Source organism: Podarcis filfolensis (genome assembly GCF_964270895.1).
Source record: "Podarcis filfolensis genome assembly, chromosome: 1".
Taxonomy (NCBI): Eukaryota; Metazoa; Chordata; class Lepidosauria; order Squamata; family Lacertidae; genus Podarcis; species Podarcis filfolensis.
The window spans coordinates 91,191,830-91,211,465 of NC_139604.1; the positions used below are offsets into that span (position 1 = coordinate 91,191,830).

General features: G+C 40.8%; 1 protein-coding gene across 5 annotated transcripts in view; it reads left to right on the forward strand.

Annotated features, from left to right (window-relative positions):
* The first annotated feature begins 3,374 nt into the window (after window positions 1–3,374).
* Window positions 3,375–19,636, forward strand: part of RBM25 (RNA binding motif protein 25) — a 33,569-nt gene continuing 17,307 nt past the window's right edge. The window contains exons 1-7 of one of the 5 annotated variants that reach the window (XM_083606634.1): window positions 3,375–3,549; window positions 9,776–9,894; window positions 10,144–10,193; window positions 10,826–10,996; window positions 13,063–13,120; window positions 13,771–13,931; window positions 18,109–18,291. In XM_083606634.1, coding sequence (XP_083462760.1) covers window positions 9,789–9,894; window positions 10,144–10,193; window positions 10,826–10,996; window positions 13,063–13,120; window positions 13,771–13,931; window positions 18,109–18,291 — 729 coding nt within the window. In that variant the 5' untranslated portion in view covers window positions 3,375–3,549; window positions 9,776–9,788. Of the gene's footprint in view, window positions 3,650–9,775; window positions 9,895–10,143; window positions 10,194–10,825; window positions 10,997–13,062; window positions 13,121–13,770; window positions 13,932–18,108; window positions 18,292–19,636 lie in introns of all 5 variants that reach the window. The other 4 variants (XM_083606635.1, XM_083606637.1, XM_083606636.1 and 1 more) reach the window with 4 other exon arrangements.

Here is a 19,636-nt window from a genome sequence, read left to right on the forward strand (position 1 = left end):
AAGAACTGGGCTGTAGATGTGAAGCTGGCTTTGCCACTCCATCAAGCTCTGCTGAACGACGATTAGGATTGTATTCTAATTTTTTGAGAGCAACTGTTGTAGCCCCAACCAAGGCTGCATCACAGTTTAGCTAACGCTATCCAAACTCTCAGCATGATCACTCTCTGTTAGTCACACACAAACACACACACCTTTTCTCAGGAAACTTCAACCTTAGCTTCTATTGAGGGAATGCCAATGTGGAACAATTAGCAAGCAAATAAATCCTGAAATTGTATTGTATTGTTTTGACTGCTTAATGAGGAGTTGTCCATCAGCCAGTGTAATGATGTGTAAAGATCAGAATCCAAGGTATGTAAATGTAATTGCATAAAGCATAATTTAAAATATAGTTGTTACTCTACTGAGTTTAATTGGAAACTGCTTCATCAATAGCCAGATCATCTGCCACATCTTAATATTCCCACTGAATATTATTACTTGTATCTTCATTACTTGTATTGTAAGACTGCTAGTTGTTTAAAAACGGTTGTTACTCTGAGCCTATGGAACAACAAAGGCTAAATATAAATCCATGACCCGTAGTCTTTCTGTCTGTCCTTTTCTCTTTCTATCCCTATTCAGGCATTATATTCATGAATAAGTAATATACAAAAGCTGAAAGAGTGGGGCCAGGTATGCTAGTTCCACCACCACCCCATCCTCATTCACGACTTACATTATAGTACTTTACATCAAGGGTGGGGAACCCTTTTCAAACCAAGGGGCCACATTCCTTTCTGGACAACCTTCCAGGAGCCACATGCCAGCAGTTGGTAAAATCACAGGCAAATGTGGGCAGAGCAATGAATCTGTATTTTACCTTTGTGTGGCAAGCTAGTTTATTCACAGAATTGCACACCCCTCACTAACCTCCATCTAGGCAAGCAAGAAATGTAATATGTGTTAAAGGACAGTTTCTAGCCATAAAAAAATCACCCGAGTGTGCAAAGCAGGGATGGTGAGAGGTGTGGTCTGGAGAGGCCTGAGGGCCAGATAGAGAGGCCTGGATTTACACGATTAACTAGTACTTTTTTTATCCCAGGCTGATACTGACATGTACTGTAATTCATGTTTTGCCGTGTTCAGTCTAGAAGCTACACAGGAAACACCTCATAATTCAGTATTATTCTAGTGAACAGAGTGCTGAGTGCTTTGCACAAATTTTAGTGACCATCTGCTGCAGGAATCCTGCTCTGCTCCTGTAGATTCCCTGGGCAATGTAGAACCCTGCAAAACTATTCAGAGACCTATTTGTATTTTTAATTTTTAAAAAGAAACACCTGCATTAGCATAGATTCAACTGTACTCATGCGCAGAAAGACACATGGAGTTTTATTAAGAAATGGGGGGTGGGGGAAGTGTCAGTTTTTCTACTTAAGAGCTTGTAAAATATGAACAGTCTAGAGAATAATGTAGCTTGGGCCCTGAGCGTATGTATGTGAGGTGTTGTGTATTAGTGGTTTGTAATAAGAGTTAAAAGGGGTCCTTCTCCGGGAGGGAGCCTGGACCTCTGGCAGAGCACAATTGAAAGCCCTTACCAGCTAGTAAAACGACAGAGACCAGACCAGAATTCTAGTGAAAAGCAAGACGGCTAGTTAAGCCTGATTTTTATTTTAAAAAACTGTTGCAACAGGGTGCTCCCCCACACGCAGGAGGAGGAGGACCCAGAACAAAGGTGTGCCCGCCGTTATATAGACATTTCAAGTTGCCCGCCCTGGAGTCCAAGACCACCCCCCAGATACATCATCCCTACATCACAGAAATCTGAGTGCATTGTTTTAACCCTGTCTGCCAGGTTACCTGTTAATGGTCACTTGACCGGATTACCTGGGGAGTCTGGCCATCCTTTTGTAATGATAACACTTAATTCCTGAGCCAGGTCACAGGCTCACCCTATTCACCTTCTCACTATATCCCCACCTTCTCACTATATAGAAGGATCTGGCAACTTCTGTTTCAGTGTATCTGAAGAAGTGTGCATGCACATGAAAGCTCATACCAAGAACTAACTTAGTTGGTCTTTAAGGTGCTACTGGAAGGAAAACATTTTTTTTGTTTTGACTATGGCAGACCAACACAGCTACCTATCTGTAACTGGACCTATTCACACCTTAAATGTGCCCTTAAGGCAGGATTTGTGAGGACAGGGACAATGGGGAGGTTTCTGCATTTCCTTTGACCTTGTAGAGAAATATTTGAGGTGACTGAAAGAGTCAAAATGGCTTTAGGACTTTTCCTATGGGTTTCAGACGTGGTTTTATATATTTATATATGTGTTTGCTTGGTACATTTATGAACATTTATTATTATTATTAATAATATCATAGCTGTCAACATTTCCTTTTTTTAAGGGAAATTCCCTTATTCCGAATAGGATTCCTCGCAAGAAAAGGGAAAAGTTGACCCCTTATTCCGAATAGGATTCCTCGCAAGAAAAGGGAAAAGTTGACAGCTATGATATATATATGACCTAAAAATTCTTATAATGCCAAACCACAACAGGGGAAATCAGGCACAAGTTCAAAATCCCCCCCCCCCCATGAATTTTACTTGGTGACCTTTGGCCAGTTACTACTCAACTTGATCTACCTCAGAGAGTTGTTTGGATTTCAAATTTCAAGAATGAAGCTGCCCTACACAAAGACACCTTGGCTTCGCTACCTAGAAACAAGGCCACAGCAGGTTCCTATTTTCATAGTTTTTCCGAAGGCACTGAAGGCAGCCTGCTATTGAAGTACGGAGCCCTACAGTTCAGGGTTCCTGAATGTTTATTGTGGCTGTGCATGTCTAGGAAGCCATTTCGGAAACGAAGAGAGCCCCAATAGGTTCGCTTGAAGCGCTGGCGTATGCTTAATGCATGAAGGGGTCGATGAGAACAAAGCCGCTCTACAATGTTGGTTTTCCATGGTAAGAATCCAAAGAAGCTCAGATGTGACCGGGAAATGGCGGATCGCCGCAAAACATTATGCGGTAGTGTTGACTGCCCACAGCAAAGATGGCGACAGAGTCGTCAAGCCGCTCGCCGCCCTCTTTGCAGGTAATTGACGAGATGCACCACAGACTTCATTCCTTCTGACGCTCTTCTTGTGTGAGCTAAAGGAGGCCGCTACTCCTAGGAAACATTGCAGCAGGGGCAGAGGTTCGCACTTTTCTCTAACTCAGCTTTAATCCTCAGCTATTTTTCTCAATGAGAAAACTAGTTAGTTACAACTCTACCCTCTGAGAAACGGGCGGACAGGCCGTCGGGAAGAGCTGAGGTGATTCCTAGAGGTTTCTGTTTCCTTTCGGACCGGGGGGCGCTCTAGCTCCTATCTCTATGGTCGGTCGCGCGCGCGCGCTGCAGCCCGGTCTTCTGACGAAAGGCGCTCAGGGGCGGCCCCTCACGTGACCAGCGGCGTAACGCGACGGCGCCTGTGGCTCATTGCGGTGCGTTCGCGGCCTAGTTGCCTTTGCCGGGTTTAGAGGCGTCGCGAGGGAAAGGCCTCGTTTCCTCCGGCAGCGCTTGCGGTGAGAGGCGGGTGACGTCCGGGCCGCTGCCGCTAATCCTCCTCAAGGAACGGGGAGGGGGCGAGGACATGACGGGCCTCGCCGGCATGGGGCACCTGCGGTACTGGGCGCCACTCTAGCAGGGGGCGGGAGCGGGTCGAGGGGATGGGGGGGTCCGCTCTTGGTTTCCCTGGGGGAGGGGGAATGGCGGAGTCCGCGACCTACAGGCCACGAGGGGGGGAGGGGAGCTGGGCGGCGGGATCGGGTCCTCTTTCGCGGGGAGGGGGGTGTTTGGAGGTTCCCCCCTTTTCTTAGCGGATGGGCGGAGGGAAAGGATGTGGGGGGCGCTAGTGGGCGAGAGCTTCTTCGAAAGGGAGGGCCACACTCTCAACCGCCCTGCGAGTTAGCCCGTTTAGAACGAAGCCTTATAGTTGTGTTCCTGGAAGCCCCCTGCGTGTTTTGTACATGGGCCTGATTCACGACGTGCGTGTTCAGAGCTTGACGAGCATCAAGCTTTGACTCGTACGTGTGAATGGGGCCATCGCAGATGACGCGCCGTAGGCAGAATTGTCAGCTTCTTAAAGCGCAGTGTTCTTGAAAGGTCTCACTCGTGCAAAATAAGCTTCTATATGGCAGTGCGTTGGCAAATGGGTAATTTTATTCCTAAATGTTGAGCAGCAAGCTGAACTTCGCTATCTTTCAAGTTCAGCGTGTAAAAAAAAAGAAAGCCTGCAGTTTCTATACTTGCACATGAAGTACCTGCAACATGCCCACATAATGGGGTTGGGATCAATCATTCATAACTGTGTTTTAAGTAGCAGGTTATTGTTCCTTTATTGCAGGCAAGGCTGTGGGATGTAACGGTAATGAATCTGCACATCTTCAATGGAGGTTTTCCATTATGTGTGTGAGAAATGTGTTTTAAGCCTTAATAACATTTACTTGAAATGAAACCCCAATGGAACTTGGTATGAATTAGACTTGCAGCAGAAATAATGCTGGGAGAGCTGGCATATTGATCATAGCTCAGTGGTAGAGCATCAGCTTTGCATGCAGAGGGTCTCACATTCAGTTCCAAGCATCTTCAGGTAAGGCTGGGGAAGACTCTAGTCTGAAATCCTGGAGAGACACTGCCAATCAGCCTAGTATTGCTGAACTAGAAGGCCGTGTGGTCTGACTGCTTTTTATCTCTAAACATCTCCAGAAAATTCATGTTAAATTAGCACTGAACATTTCAGATCTTTTTATGCAATTCCAAAATACAGTAGTTCATAGTCCTCTGGCTCTGTTTCCGGTGACTCTCAAACTAGTTGTCTACTTGTGTTTAGGCAACATTTTGATAAAATGTTAAGAAAAAATGCTAACTGTATTGCATCTATAATTTCTTGTTTTTTTCTTGTTTTTTAAACCAAGATGCCACCAGTTAATCCAAACTTGCAATCTCTGGTGCAGACTGATTACTGATATTTGTTCAAGCATAAAATTATCTATAGCAGGATGAAGAGGAGTACCTTAAAACAATTAATACAATGTAAATAGCATAATTTTAGGTGTATCAAAACAAACTTCTATATAGTCTTGGCATTTTTCTTCTTTTCTAAGCATAATAGTATTGCAAATACCGTACTTTTTCATATATAACATGCCCCCTTGTATAGCACGCCTCTATTTTTGGGGATTCCAATGTCAGAAAATGGCCCAAAGTTGTTGAGCTTTTTTGGGGGGAATACAGTAAATCACTAACCCGGAGATTGCAATCGCTTGCGCTGCTCGTTAACAATCTCATCAGCTACAGGAGGCTGCCCGATCGCCAACAGCGGAAGTAAATAGCAAGCACAATTGCAGCAGTGGCAGCCAATCCCCAGCAGCCCTTGACACAGCAACCAATCACACACCCATTTCCCACAGCCAATACAAAGAACCCCTTGCCGCAGCTACCAATCACAAATCGCCAATGACAATCTGCAGCTCGCGGCTGCAACCAATCATCTGTCACCCCTACCCACTACCCATGTATAAGACGCCCCCAGTTTTTAAACTTTTTTTTAGTAAAAAAAACCCTAGTCTTATACACAGAAAAGTACGGTATTTTGTTGGTCATCTATATTTATTAATATATATATTTCTATGCCACCATACATTTCAAGGTGATATATATACATGTTCATGAAATATCATTTTTTTAAAATACAGATTAACATTAAGATGGCTTGGTAAGCAAAAATTAAACAGCTGCAAAAACCTGTTGGTATTTATAGGATCGCTGGTGGAAATGTGGTTTGGTGTATGACTATGTCCCTCTTAATTTAAACTTTATTTAAAACTATTTCAACGAATGAGAAATGGAAAATATTCTGGGATCATATAACATGACCAGGAACTTTTTCTCTTTCATGCATCTAAAAGCCTGACTTTATCCAAGATTTTTACTATCTGACTCCCCACCCCCTTAAACTTTTAATTCTATGGAATTCATCCTTTAATTCCTTGTTTTTCTCTTTTTACATACTGTACAGCCGCATCATAAAAGCTGGATTCATTAAAATGCCATATTTGCAAGACAGTGCTATACATGTCTGCTCAGAAGTAGTTTTTCATGGAATTTACTCTCCACAAAGTGCAAATGGAAATTCAGTCCTAATGTCTCATCTTTATTACACACACATGTATCTCACCTGTCAGGATACAAATGCTTCCGAGCTAGCTTATAAGTAACATTAATCTATCTTAAAAAAGTAAAGCAACACATGATAAGAAGTAGCAACATACAGAACCATTGGGATTCTTTCCACAGGACATATGGTGGTAGATCGCCCTCTGGGAAATTAGGGAAAAATCTACTGGAGCAGGTTCTGATGTAGTCTTGCCTGCATTCCCATCTCTCCTGGAATCCTTCCCAAAGGACAGTTGATGACTGATGTGATTTTCACCTGCATCCCTCTCTCCTGGAATCCTCCTGAGCTCTGTTTATTGTCTAGCTTTCTTGCCAGTATCCAGAGTTCAACATGGCAGAAATAAGTTTTAATTTATTCCTTTATTTCTTGGCATTTATTCAATACACAAATCTTTTAGTTTTTTGGGTTTTTTTACATTTATATGTATGACTATGGCAGAACTCTTTATTTTAAGGCAGCATTCTAGGAATAAACACTTTTCTCCATCCATGCCAAGGTTTTTGGCCAAGTTTTGTCAGTCATTCAGTCTTTCCAGGTTTATCTATCTCTTTACTGCTAACTTGTTTATATATGGTTATAACTGGTTTGAACTTCTGCGACTCCTGCCTGCTAACCTTCCTTCCTGCAGTCAAATTAGAATGCTTCTCTTGTAATCTTCAGACCTAACACTTCTGTAATTTCATTTGTGACTTGCTTTCACATGTTCCCCATTGTTTTCTACATAGGATGTGGATTTCCTGAGCAGGGGGAATTAATTAGAAAATGTAATGGTACCCTAAACTGTTTGACTATGGCATGCATGTTTGACTTTTATATAGTAATGAGAGGTTAAAAAGTATACCATGTCAATTTTTCATGCTGTATAAATATTTCTTTAGAATGTACTTGGTGTGATTTAAGTGTTACATTTTATATTTTAATTATGGGTGTTTATAGTTGTACAGTAGTTGATTTGTTTACTTGCAAACCCTTTATAAATTTGTTTTAGCATTAAGCAATATACAAAAGTTGGGTCTTCAATCAGTTTCACCTACTACACCAGCTAACGCCATATCTGGATTGGAATATTCTGGCCACCATAGTCCATGCATTGGTAACTGGATTACTGTAATGAGCTGCATGTGGGCCCATCCTTTCCGGCAGCTCTAGCTAGTGCAGAATGCACAGCTAGATTGCTAATGGGGACAGATGGCCAATAGCATATAACCCCTCTGCTGAAACACCTGCACTGGTTGCACATATCCTCCCAGGCCAGATTCAGAAGCTCAGTTGGCTTTAACTAGAAGTCAGGCGTTTGGTGTTTCATTCACTTCATACATTCACAGTCAAACAGGCAATGAGGTGGTGGACTTGCGCATGCAAGTGGTGAGCTTGGTGACTGAGCATGGACTTTATCCAAAAAATTAAATCAATACTGTATGTACGGGAGTGGGCAGGAGGCAGGTGTTCTAAATATGTCAGTGATATATCCATTGTATGATTCCCAATCCTGCCTTTTAAAAATAGGATTTTAATTATTTATTGGTTAATTTATCCTTTGGAACAAAGAGTAGCAGTAATAATATTTTTAGTAATCTTCTAAATGTTTACTCATAATTGGTAGAAGATTGATTCATGGAACAGCATCTAATACCCCCCAAATATTTAGGTTTTCCATGCCAGACAGATGAAGAGTGTTTTTCTCCTTTACATTTTTGGGGCTTCCATCCCTTTGTTTTTCTATTACTGTACTGCCCAAGACACTCTCTGTTCTCCTTGGACCAACTACTTCTGTCTTCCCTAGGTCACTATAAAGTAAACCCTTCTGTATCCCTTTGATATCAGTTAACCTTTCCCTTGCACTATTCTTACTGCTGCTTGGTTAAATTATCATTCATGTTGTAATGTAGAAGATGCCTTATATTGACCACTTTCAGACATCACATTAAACTTTTGTATATCACGAGAATAAGCCTAAGCGAGTGGGGCTTGTGTACCGCAGAGAGGACTTTAGACAGTTTTGATTTCATTTTTTATTAACTGCAGCTTGAGGTGACATACCAATCTGACAAACTCTAGTTAATCTTAACTACCTGTGGTTGGAAAGTAATTTATTTGAATAAATCATAGTTAAGATTAACAGTAGTTTTTCAGGTTCAAGCAACACAGACTGTTATTACAAACATTTAGTGACTATTTCAGAGGATTTAGGGACACGCAAACCCAAGGCTCACCTAGACTCATTTTCATTATGATAAAGGATTGTTTCTTGTGTCATCCAGATGCAGCAACTGTTTGTTCATCTTGTCCTATATTGTTCAGTCTAACTGGTAAAAGCTTTCTGGTACTTAAGAGTCTTTCCCAGCCTGAAATCTTTTCATTACGGATGCCAACAACTGGACCTGAAACCTGCATGCAAAGGGTGCTCCACTACTGAGCTTAGCCTGAGGTCATATGGTTAGAGCAAGCCTTCATGCTTTTTATTGTTGAGCTTTAGGTTATTTTTGGTCTGGTGCACCCATATTTCATTTACTTGGAAGTAAGTACTGATTTCAACGGGACTTGCTTTCAGGTAAACATGTATAGAATTGAACAAATAAAAGCATTAAGTGCCTTGTCTAATATTTACTTTGTTTTATAAATTTATATGCCACCTCTTTAAAATTTTGTTTTATTTATTTATTGTGGTAATAATAAAATAACACAAGCAAGCAGTAAATACCAAGATGATACAACATCAAATCTAAAAACAGGGCAGCAGCAGACAAAAACAATCCAAGCAAAAATTCCAGCTCTAAAAGCAACCTCAAAAACATAGTAGGTTATATCCAGTTGATGCTGTTGTCCAAGCACAAGGGCTTTTGATCCAGCAGGAGCAATCCTCCTGAGTCAAAGCCATACTAACACTTCATATAAAACACCAGTACCAGAATTGTACGTGGAAGCACATGGGAATCTAGTGAGCCTGCTTAAAAATTTGTGTCATATGGTTCACATAACGGTCCTAACCGATGCTTTCCCCATGGGAGAACTATTTTCTCATTGGAGATGCATCTTATCACTGACATTGCTGACTTTTTGTAGATTGGTGAAGACACTTCTCTTTGACTAGGACTTTGTGGGGGGGTTGAGGATTAGTCATCCAGCATTGGATATAATGGGGAATTCTGGCTTAATACAAGCCAGGGTCATCACATCAAAGCTGGTGTGCAATGAAGGGAGCAGCAAGGAAGGAATATTCAGCTCAGCTGCAATTCTTATCCAGACCGGGCCTTTGTGGCTATTAGGATCAGCTGTGTTCCCGGCTGAGCCTTTTATCTCCACAAAACTTGCTAGCCCTACCTACATAGGGGGGTAGTTTGTGTAGCAACAACCTGAGGTGAGAACCATGCTCAATGGGCTTTCTCTGTAGGTGTTTCACAGTTAGCTATCTCATATCTGATAACTTGGAGCAAGATGTGCTTAGGCAGCTAGAGTTAGGCTAGAGCTCCTGTTTTCTACCTGGTTTTAAGCATCTTTCTCATTTAGGGGTAGAGTAGAAACACATGTAAACAAGCACTGATTTGAAGCTAATAAGTTCATTCTTTTTCTAGGTTACTGCTAAAAATGTCTTTTCCGCCTCACTTGAATCGCCCTCCTATGGGTATCCCAACACTTCCACCTGGAATTCCACCTCCACAATTTCCAGGTTTTCCTCCACCTGTACCTCCTGGTAAGTTTTCTATCAGAAGCTTGTCTGATAAACCTCATTCTTCTATATTGGTCAGCAATATCTTAACATTTTAGGTTGGTGTTTAGTTTTTCTTTGTGACATGTGAACAAAATAATCCTGCAGCTTCTATACTTCCTGAGAGCACTTAACAGTTCTGTTCCGCCTATTTAATACCGGATTTGAAAAAATATAAATCGGTTTTTGGTAGCTCTTGCTCAGAGACTATTAATGCAACCTCTTATTTCACAGGGACACCGATGATTCCTGTGCCAATGGGTATTATGGCTCCTGCACCAACTGTAAGTATCGCATAAGCCACTGTTAACTGTAAATATATTTTTAATTTAAATGATAACTTTATAAAAAAGCATTAAAATAAATAACAATAAAGACACAATTAGCAGCATCAAATATTAAAACACAGCATAGTTGTGTTCATCTTCTCCCTACTGTATATGTAACACTGTACTGATCCCATATCATAGTTAGCAAATTGGGAACCATTCCCATGAACACATGACCCACTCTCCTCCAAAACAAAGTCCTACCTCCTTTCGCTTTTTGGCTTTAACCATGTTTAATCATTGGATCTGCACTGACACTAACTATGGTTGGGGTGACGTCTTTGAATTTGAAAAGAATGCGCATGAAAAATTGCAAGGCTGTAATAGTGTAACACATTTAAATACAAGGCTCCTGACTTATATGTTATTTCCTGTGTGCTTTTATTTATAAAGCACGTGTATTGCAATTTGTGAAGTAGAATCGACTCAAAGGAACTGTATGAAATTTCCTTTGCAGGCTAATCTGTTCAGGCAAAAATAATTAATGCTAAGTTCCTGCTTGGTACCTTAGGAACAGTGCTTTTTAAACTTACTAATTGTTGCAGTGGGGAAAAAATCACAAGAGGTATTTGTTCCTCATTTTTCAGGTTCTGGTCCCAACTACCGTGTCAATGGTTGGAAAACATATGGGAGTTAGAAAGGAACATCCAGGTCTAAAGAACAAGGAAAATGATGAAAACAGCGGTCCCACTACTACAGTTTTCGTAGGCAACATATCTGAAAAGGCTTCAGACATGCTTATACGACAGCTTCTTGCCGTAAGTGGAATTGCCTTTTAGAAAGCAACCTTGCATTGTGTTGATTAGAGATTTTAGTGTTGCTTAATTTTTCATTGATTTCATTGACTTTTTGTATTCTTTAAAATGTTAGCTAAATTCTTTCATGTTAAGTGTTCCATATGCATGCAGGGCTTTTTAGCTCACCTCTTCCCCATACCTCTGGAAAGTCCACCCTCAAGATCAGGGCCCTCCAGACCATATCTCATGACACATGAGGGGCTGCCCTACAAAGATAAATAATCTACCCCCAATAGACATGCAAAAAAATTCCTGCATTGCAGGGGGTTGGACTAATGACCCTCATGGTCCCTTCCAACTCTACAATTCGATGATGATGGTGGTGGTGGTGGTGGTGATGATGATATTTATACTTCACCCATCTGGCTGGGTTTCCCCAGCCACTGTGGGCGGCTTACAGCATATAAAAAATTGTTGAAACATCAGACATTTAAAATTTCCCAATACAGGGCTGCCTGAATCTATGAAATGCTAGATTATTGCTACATATTATTTCAGCCCTGAAGCTAAGTACAAATTTACTAACTTACCAATCTGTTTGCATTGTGTTAGGATAGTCGGTGGTGGGTTGATGTAGTTTAGGCTGTTACTCTTGGAGTAGCTCTTTTCATGGAAAATAAGGCTAGGTTATGCCTTCACTAGCAGTATGTCAAGGGTAACACAAGCTGGGAGAGGTACAGTTGCTCTCAGGTCCTTCTTGAAGATTTCCCATAGGCAGCTGGTTCACCACTGTGAGAACAGGATCCTGGACTAGATGGGTCAATGGCCTGATCCAGGATGGCTGGCCTTATGTTCTTTAGTGGAGAACACTAAAACATATACATTAAATCAGAAACTGAAATAGCAAATACAGTCCATAAAAATAATAACAATAAAAATCAAATATGAGCTACAAATGAATTTCAAAATTAAAACCAGATTCCTATCTAGTGGGTTACAATGACACAATTAAAAAACTTAAATCAGATTGGATTTGAAGGGCAAATATCCAGGAAAGAATAGGTTTTCATTGTGTAAAGTTTAAAAGATATTTCTGTCTAGGAAAAAAGTTCCATAGCTGGGGCACCACTACTGAAAAGACCATATCTAATTGCTATGCCTCAGATAATAGGAGCAGATGTAACAGGGCCTTATTGCAAAGACTTCAGTCAAGGAAATGAGTATTTGGAAGGAGATGGCAGACCTTCAACTCACCAGGGTTGTAGATTAGGGTTTTAAACATGGCAGCCTTTAGAATCATAGAATTGTAGAGTTGGAAGGGACCCTAAGGATCATCTAGTCTAACCCTCTGCAATGCAGGAATATGCAGCTGTCCCATACAGGGATCGAACCTGCAACCTTGGTGTTATCAGCACCATGACCTAACCAACCAAGTGTTCATAAATTATCATGATTAGTAGGGTTTTAAGAAATTATAAGTGAGATCCAATTCTGGCAACCCATTTGCAGAATGAGACTTTGATTTTGATTTTTCCCTTTCCAGCCACATACAAACCCCAGAATTTGCTCTGGTGTGTCGCCTAACTCTCCAGATTTTGGTAGTGCAAGTCCCAATGTACGATCGTGCTTTATAAGATGCAACCCTATCAATATATAGAAGTACAGTTCTTAATTCATATTTCATTTTAAACCAGGTTGTTTTTAAAGAGACACTTTATAAATAGGGAAGTGGTAACTTGAAATTTTGTTTAGTATTTTAAAAAATCTGGTTATTTTTCCTCTCCTTTTAAAAAATAATCAAACCCACTGAGAGATAATAGAGGATATGTTTTAAGACAAACTTTTATGTACAAGGAGTAAGGAGCTGTCTGTGGAGGTGGTAGAAGAGGTTAAATGATGATTAGCAAGGTTGTGATAATAAAATACTAGACACCACCACAATTATTAGGTGTGCTAATTTCTTTTAGGATGTCTTCTCAACTGACACAAAATTCATTGAGAACTTTCAAGAGTGAGAGAAGTTTTCTGAGTAGCAAAAAAATAAAATCAGTTGCCTCAATAAACATTATGTTAAAAATATTTTACAGAAGTGTGGCTTGGTTTTGAGTTGGAAGAGAGTTCAAGGAGCATCTGGAAAACTCCAAGGTATATATACTTTTTTCCTTTTCTTTTCCCTCTAATAGCTATGAGGATATACGCAAGCTTGGTTAAATTTCCGAAGTGCCCACGCTTCAGTAGCAAGGGCTTAATTTTATTTTTCCTCTGAGCCATTCTGTGAGTCAATAAGTGTATCGGATGGAACACAAGTTGTGCCTTCCACTGCAGATCAGTGGTGATCTGGGCACTTGATCTGGCACTGCTTGCTGCCCAACTGTATTGTACCAACATAGCTCTGAGAATTAATGCTGCCATGCTAACCAGCTTCCCCTACCACTGAAGAGTGGATTGTAACTTTTTGCAGCCAGTTAAATGTTGCAGCAACCTAGTATTTTTGAAAAACAAGTAACTGACCATAATGGGATTTCAGATGAAAGGCAGCATCACAGGATGGGTGTAGCCTTCACCCTCTGAATTGCAGTTGCTTGGGTTTATGGGATTGGGCTGAAGATTTTTTAAGGCATTTAAAAATGTGTTTTAACTGAGGTCCTGCCATATATTTGGTGTAATCATAAAACAAATAGTTGACATTAAAGCAATTGTGTGTGAGAGAGTGAGTGTGGGTGTGGGTGTTGCTCTCATGTGCATATATAATTTTTAAAATTTGCTTTTATAAATCTCAATTATTCATCCCCTAGCCTTTGGGTTCTGCGAGTATAAAGAACCAGAATCCACACTACGTGCGCTCAGGCTACTACACGATCTCCAAATTGGAGAAAAGAAACTACTTGTGAAAGTTGATGCCAAGACGAAGGCTCAGCTAGATGAATGGAAAGCGAAGAAAAGGGCTTCCAATGGGGTATGTTGTGTGTAACTATGCTAAATTGGGACAGGAAACAATTGAATTACAAATAAATTGGATTGGCATTAAGTGCTCTTAGTTCTTTTACCTGATTTGCTTATTCTCTGTTGCAATTTAACCTGCTATGCTGACTTTATTACACCTTTTCTGCAGATGACTGTTGCACTGTTCTTTTGTTTAATTTTCATGATCAGAATTTGAGTGTAAACTTCAAATCCCCAACAAACTGCTTGAGAAACTGGATTATAAAACTTTGGCTGACAGAAGAAGGTTAAGGGATGAGCAGCTGCAGGCTCTCAGATCAAACCCAACCATTTTCAGGAGGAAACCAGATGCCCTGTTCTCTGCTAGACTTGCTGATCCAGAGTAAAGTATGCCAACTCCAAAATAAAAAAAATCTGATTCCAGCTGGGTATGACCAGCATGAAAAGCTTTGCTTAACATGCAAAGTTGTACATGTGCTTGCATGTCCTCTGCCGACAAGCACTGTGTCCATATACGTTCTCAGGCCACCATAGTTCAACCTAACCATTTAAGTGATAGCTTCATAACAGGCACAAGCAGGTGAACCTAGCCACAAACTGCATGTCAAATCACATTTGTAAACACCCTCACAATTAAGTACAGTGGTACCTCGGGTTAAGTACTTAATTCGTTCTGGAGGTCCGTACTTAACCTGAAACTGTTCTTAACCTGAAGCACCACTTTAGCTAATGGGGCCTCCCACTGCCGCCACGCCGCCGGAGCCCGATTTCTGTACTTATCCTGAAGCAAAGTTCTTAACCTGAAGCACTATTTCTGGGTTAGCGGAGTCTGTAACCTGAAGCGTATGTAACCTGAAGCGTATGTAACCCGAGGTACCACTGTATTTAGAAGAGAAAATAGTAAGATTGGAAGAAGTAAGGCATATAATAGTCCCAAGAACAGTCAGCCCCTGGCTATGATGCAAAACATAAGGAAATCAATCTAGAAAGTGAGTCATTTCACACAGGTGCACTATTATCAAAAATTTCAAATAAGTTCACAAGTTGCAAGTCCTTGAATTTTTTTACAGACTTGCCTATCAACAGGTGAATTCACAAATCACTTTAAAAAATGTATCTAATAATAAGCTGTCTGCTAATAATACAGTGTTAAAGGGTCTAAACCACTGAGCCTCTTGGGCTTTCCGATCGGAAGGTTGGCAGTTTGGATCCATGCAAGAAAGTAGATGCTAGTGCAAGTAGATAAGTACTGTGGTGGTAGGAAGGTAAACAGCATTTCCATGCGCTCTGGTTTCCGTCACGGTGTTCTGTTGTGCCAGAAGCGGTTTAGTCATGCTGGCCACATGACCCAGAAAGCTGTCTGTGGACAAATGCTGGCTCCCTTGGCCTGAAGCAAGATGAGCGCCGCACCCCGTAGTTGACTTTGACTGGACTTAACCGTTATGGGGTCATTTACCTTTACCTTACCTAATAATACAGCTTTTCTGGAATGATAATGTTAGAGAAAAACACAAAATATTTAGAATTTTTTATCTTGATTTAAGTCTATGGCCAAGGCTCAGCCAAAGAAGATGTGAAATATAGTGCATTTTCTTACTTGTAGTAACTTAAGCAATCTTGCATAGCTTGCAGTGTTGCTGTACTCTAGCAGCTTCAGCAGGCTCCTAGTTAGGAGTACATGCCTCACCATTCAATATAATTTGTCCTTGGGGCAAGGAAGGGATAAATAAAGACCAGAGCAAAACACAGCCAATCCGCTCACTGAAACATCTTAAAAAGTGTTTTAATGCATTATTAACTTTTTGCTACGTTTGTGTGATAAAGTAGTTAAAAGCTTTTAATGAGTTAAATTTAGTTACCCATGTGCCATAGAAAGGGGTTCAGGGTTTACCCTTTTGATACACAGCCTGTGAAGTAGGAGTATTTTAGTACAGCGCTACCTCATGTTATGTACCGTGCCCCTTATGAATGCTGCGGGTTATGCGCGCTGCTAACCCGGAAGTAGATGCCCCTTGTTGCAACCTTTGCCCCAGGATGCGAGTGGAAGTCGTGCTCTGGTGGTGCGGCAGCAGCAGGAGGCACCAGTAGTGAAAGTGCGCCTCATGTTATGAGCGGTTTCCTGTTACGAACAGACCTCCGGAACGGATTAAGTACGTAACACGAGGTACCACTGTATTTATTTCACATGAGCAGGCAAGAAAGCTCTCCATAAATTCCTGCTGTCTTAAAATACGGAGAAACTAAATAAGGCAGATATCTGGCTACTTAACTTCCATCCCTGACTAATACTGTTACCCCCTTAATTTCTTTTACTACCACCTAAGTGGCACTACCTATTAGGTCATTTCAGGCTGTTCCTCCTTGACATTGCAGCTTCTGCACCAGCTGAAATCCCCTCCTGCCCCTACTTCTTAGCTACTGCTTCTCCATAAGCCTGTCTCTTTCCTATTCACTCTTTATCCACTTGGCATTTGACTGGACATCCATCTCTTATTCTCAGGTGAGATTCCCATCCCCTCTTTTTAAGGCAATAATTTATTATTTAAGTTCAATACAAGTGTATGAAAAAGGGGGGGACATGATAGGACATTGCCTGGTTTTTTCCACTGCCCCTCAGTAGCAACAGCAGTGACAAATGTTTGATGGGATGGAAGATAAAAAAATAAATGTAATATGCACACTCTTTTTCTGTATTTAGGTTTTCCTTGCAGCCAGGCTGTAGGCTGAGAATGGCCTGGAGCAAGTTGAAGTCACTTGGCCTCAGGTCATTCATACTTCCATGTACAGATGAGAATTTATCTATTTACTATTTGTAAGGAGGAAAGTGGGGATTTTCATTTCTTACTGTATTTGATTCTGTGAATTATTTATTTTTAGATTGAATTGTTGCGAGCCCCTTTGAGCCTTCCGAGAGGCAAGCTATAAGCCTTTAAATATATAATCATTAAAGTTTTGTAGGCAACTGTGTATATATTAATGTTTTTATCAATAGTTTAAGGTCTACGTTACATTCATCTTACATGGAAAATTGAAATTCAGCAATTCTAGTGTGGAAGTGACAGTCTACAGATATGTATGTTAAAGCATTTTACACACATGTATTGTCATTGTGCAGTATGACCACTTACATGCAAAAGTCTGTTTTATACTGCAGACAAACTTTGTGTATAAGTTTGGTAATGTGTGACCCAAAGGGTAGGTTGGTACGTTGTTGCCTTGTATGTGTTCTCCGCTTTGTTGAACAGCATTCTTAATCCTGCGGAACAGAATATTTCTATAACTGCTGACATAGCGTATTAATTTGAAACCTGCACTGTAGTATGTTGTACTTGCTGCATAAAAATATCACATGAATCCACACTAAATTATTTTTATTTCTTCAGAGAGCACACACATTGTAGTGTAGCATTCTCTTTAAAGTTTGTGCCAGGCTTCAACAAATTCATTTGCCCTCTGTCATGTGTGATGAGCGGCAAGCATTATTCTCAGCTTGAAAGGTACATCTGAGCAGTAGAATGGTGGTTCCTGCCACCGCCCCAGCTTCAAAATTGGGAGGAAGGCGGTATGGCAGAGGAACCAAAAGAGACTTAGCTATAAAGGATTGGCAGGCATGGGAAGTGTTGGCTCTTGCTACCTAAATGCATCTTATGCACCTTTGTGCAGCACCCAAAACTGCATGCTGCTCTCTTCACCCAGGAGTTACTGGGTACCACTTCCCAGAACTGACAGAGGACCTTCCTGCAGCAAGTGCCAAGCACTTCTCAGCTGGTCTTTTCTGAAGGCAGTGCTGTGTGTGTGACCGCTCTGCAGCTTTGTCAGCTGGTTGGTTTTGTACAAAACAAAACAAGCAGTGCTTTAGTCATTAATTTAGCTTTGTCTTCCAACAATGAAAATAAGTGGTAGAATGCTAGGAAGGCCTTTTGTCTTGAGAAAATGATGGGGATATACGTGAACTTTCTGGGTTTGCCAATTGAAAAATTCTGTGTATCACTCTTGTGAGGACTAAGGCTGGGCAACGTATTGATATATCATCCAAAACTGGTTGAAGTGCATATTATTACAATGGTTTCATAATTTTTCACCTGGCAGTATACATGTAATAGACCTATCTAGTTCATATGAAGTAAACATTTTGGATGCCGCTCTGCTATGTCCCATATGCTTGACTTCAAGATTTGTGCTTTCTTTAGAACACCAGGCCAGAAACTACAACTGATGATGACGAAGCCCTCGATGAAGAAGCAAAGAGAAGAGACCAGCTAATTAAAGGGGCCATTGAAGTGTTAATACGGGAATATTCCAGCGAGCTCAATGCCCCCTCCCAAGAGTCTGACTCTCATCCCAGGAAGAAGAAAAAAGAAAAGAAGGAGGATGTATGTGTTTTGATTTTGGACACAAACAGATTTACTTCATCTCCCTACATAAGGGCCAAACCCTGTGCCAATACATTAGCTCAAAGCATCTGATGAGAACACAAATCAACAAACCTTGATGTTAGCAGAAGTTTTCATGTTTCATACTGAAATTAAATCAGTTCTAGATGCCAAACCCTGTGGATGTTGTAGGTCTGTGAACACAAAGGTCACAAATGCCTAGACTTCTTGGAGCTACAGGTTTGAATCTCAGCAGGTTTGATTCAGCCTTTCATCCCTTCTAAAATACATGTATTGAAGTAATTGCAAAATGTTTTTTTGAGATGGGGAGATGATTTTAAGACCCTAAAAGAGATTCTGCCTGTAATGTTTGACATCTTAAATGCCCTAAGTCACTGGGTCATAGAGGTTTGCACTGGTGTTATAGCCACAACTCCGCTGATTGGCAGCCCTTCTTCACTGTCCTGATTTAATTATGTTTGTGCACATAGCTAAGAAGCTCTTTCTTATCCTTGAGGGATGAAAGCCATGATGTTACAAAATGGTTTGTTAATATTTGGCTGTTGGGCCAGCTGACGTCCATACTTTTTCAGTGTAACATTTGACCCAAAATGCTATAATCCCCCTTCTGTGGATAACCCTGCTAATGATTACACTAATTTTTGCTTTCCTCTGGGGGGAAAGGGTACAGCTTAGTAGTAATTATGCCAGCCTTGAAAATGCGTCATGATTGTTTCAATGATGGGCTCTTAATACCTGCCACTCGTAGCAAGAGATGGGGGTGAATTTTGGTTTCTGTCTGCAGCCTTTCTTACTAAGCTTAACTTTCTCCCTTATGTTGTGCTGATAGCAAGCAATAAGATAGCTTGGGCTGCTGGTAAAGTGTATGAAAAGGCAGTGCAAGAAATAATGCTTCTCAGGGAGTGAGTGCAACTCCCACTGTTCTTTAGCCTCCACTTAACTTAATCTTGCACTGATTTTTTTGCATTCTGCACTTATTTATAGGCAAGCCATGTCTCTCTCTTTAAAAGTTATTATCCATGCTATGGATTGTGTTATGTATATAATCAAGAGTATAATGGTATCGAGAGACATAATGGTATTGAGAGGTTACTTTTTAGAAGCCTATATTAAAAGAACTGAATATTGATCTTCCTCCTTTAATAACTGCTAGTTTTAGGGTGACCTGTAGCCACACCTTGCTGATGTAGCTGGGTTTTAAATTTAGTGTGGTCTATCAGAACAATGAAACATTTAACTGTGTCCTTGTCTTCCTGCCCCTTGAAATAGTGGAAGTGCATCTTTATTTTGTAAGGATGAACGTGGGACACGAGCATGACTTCTC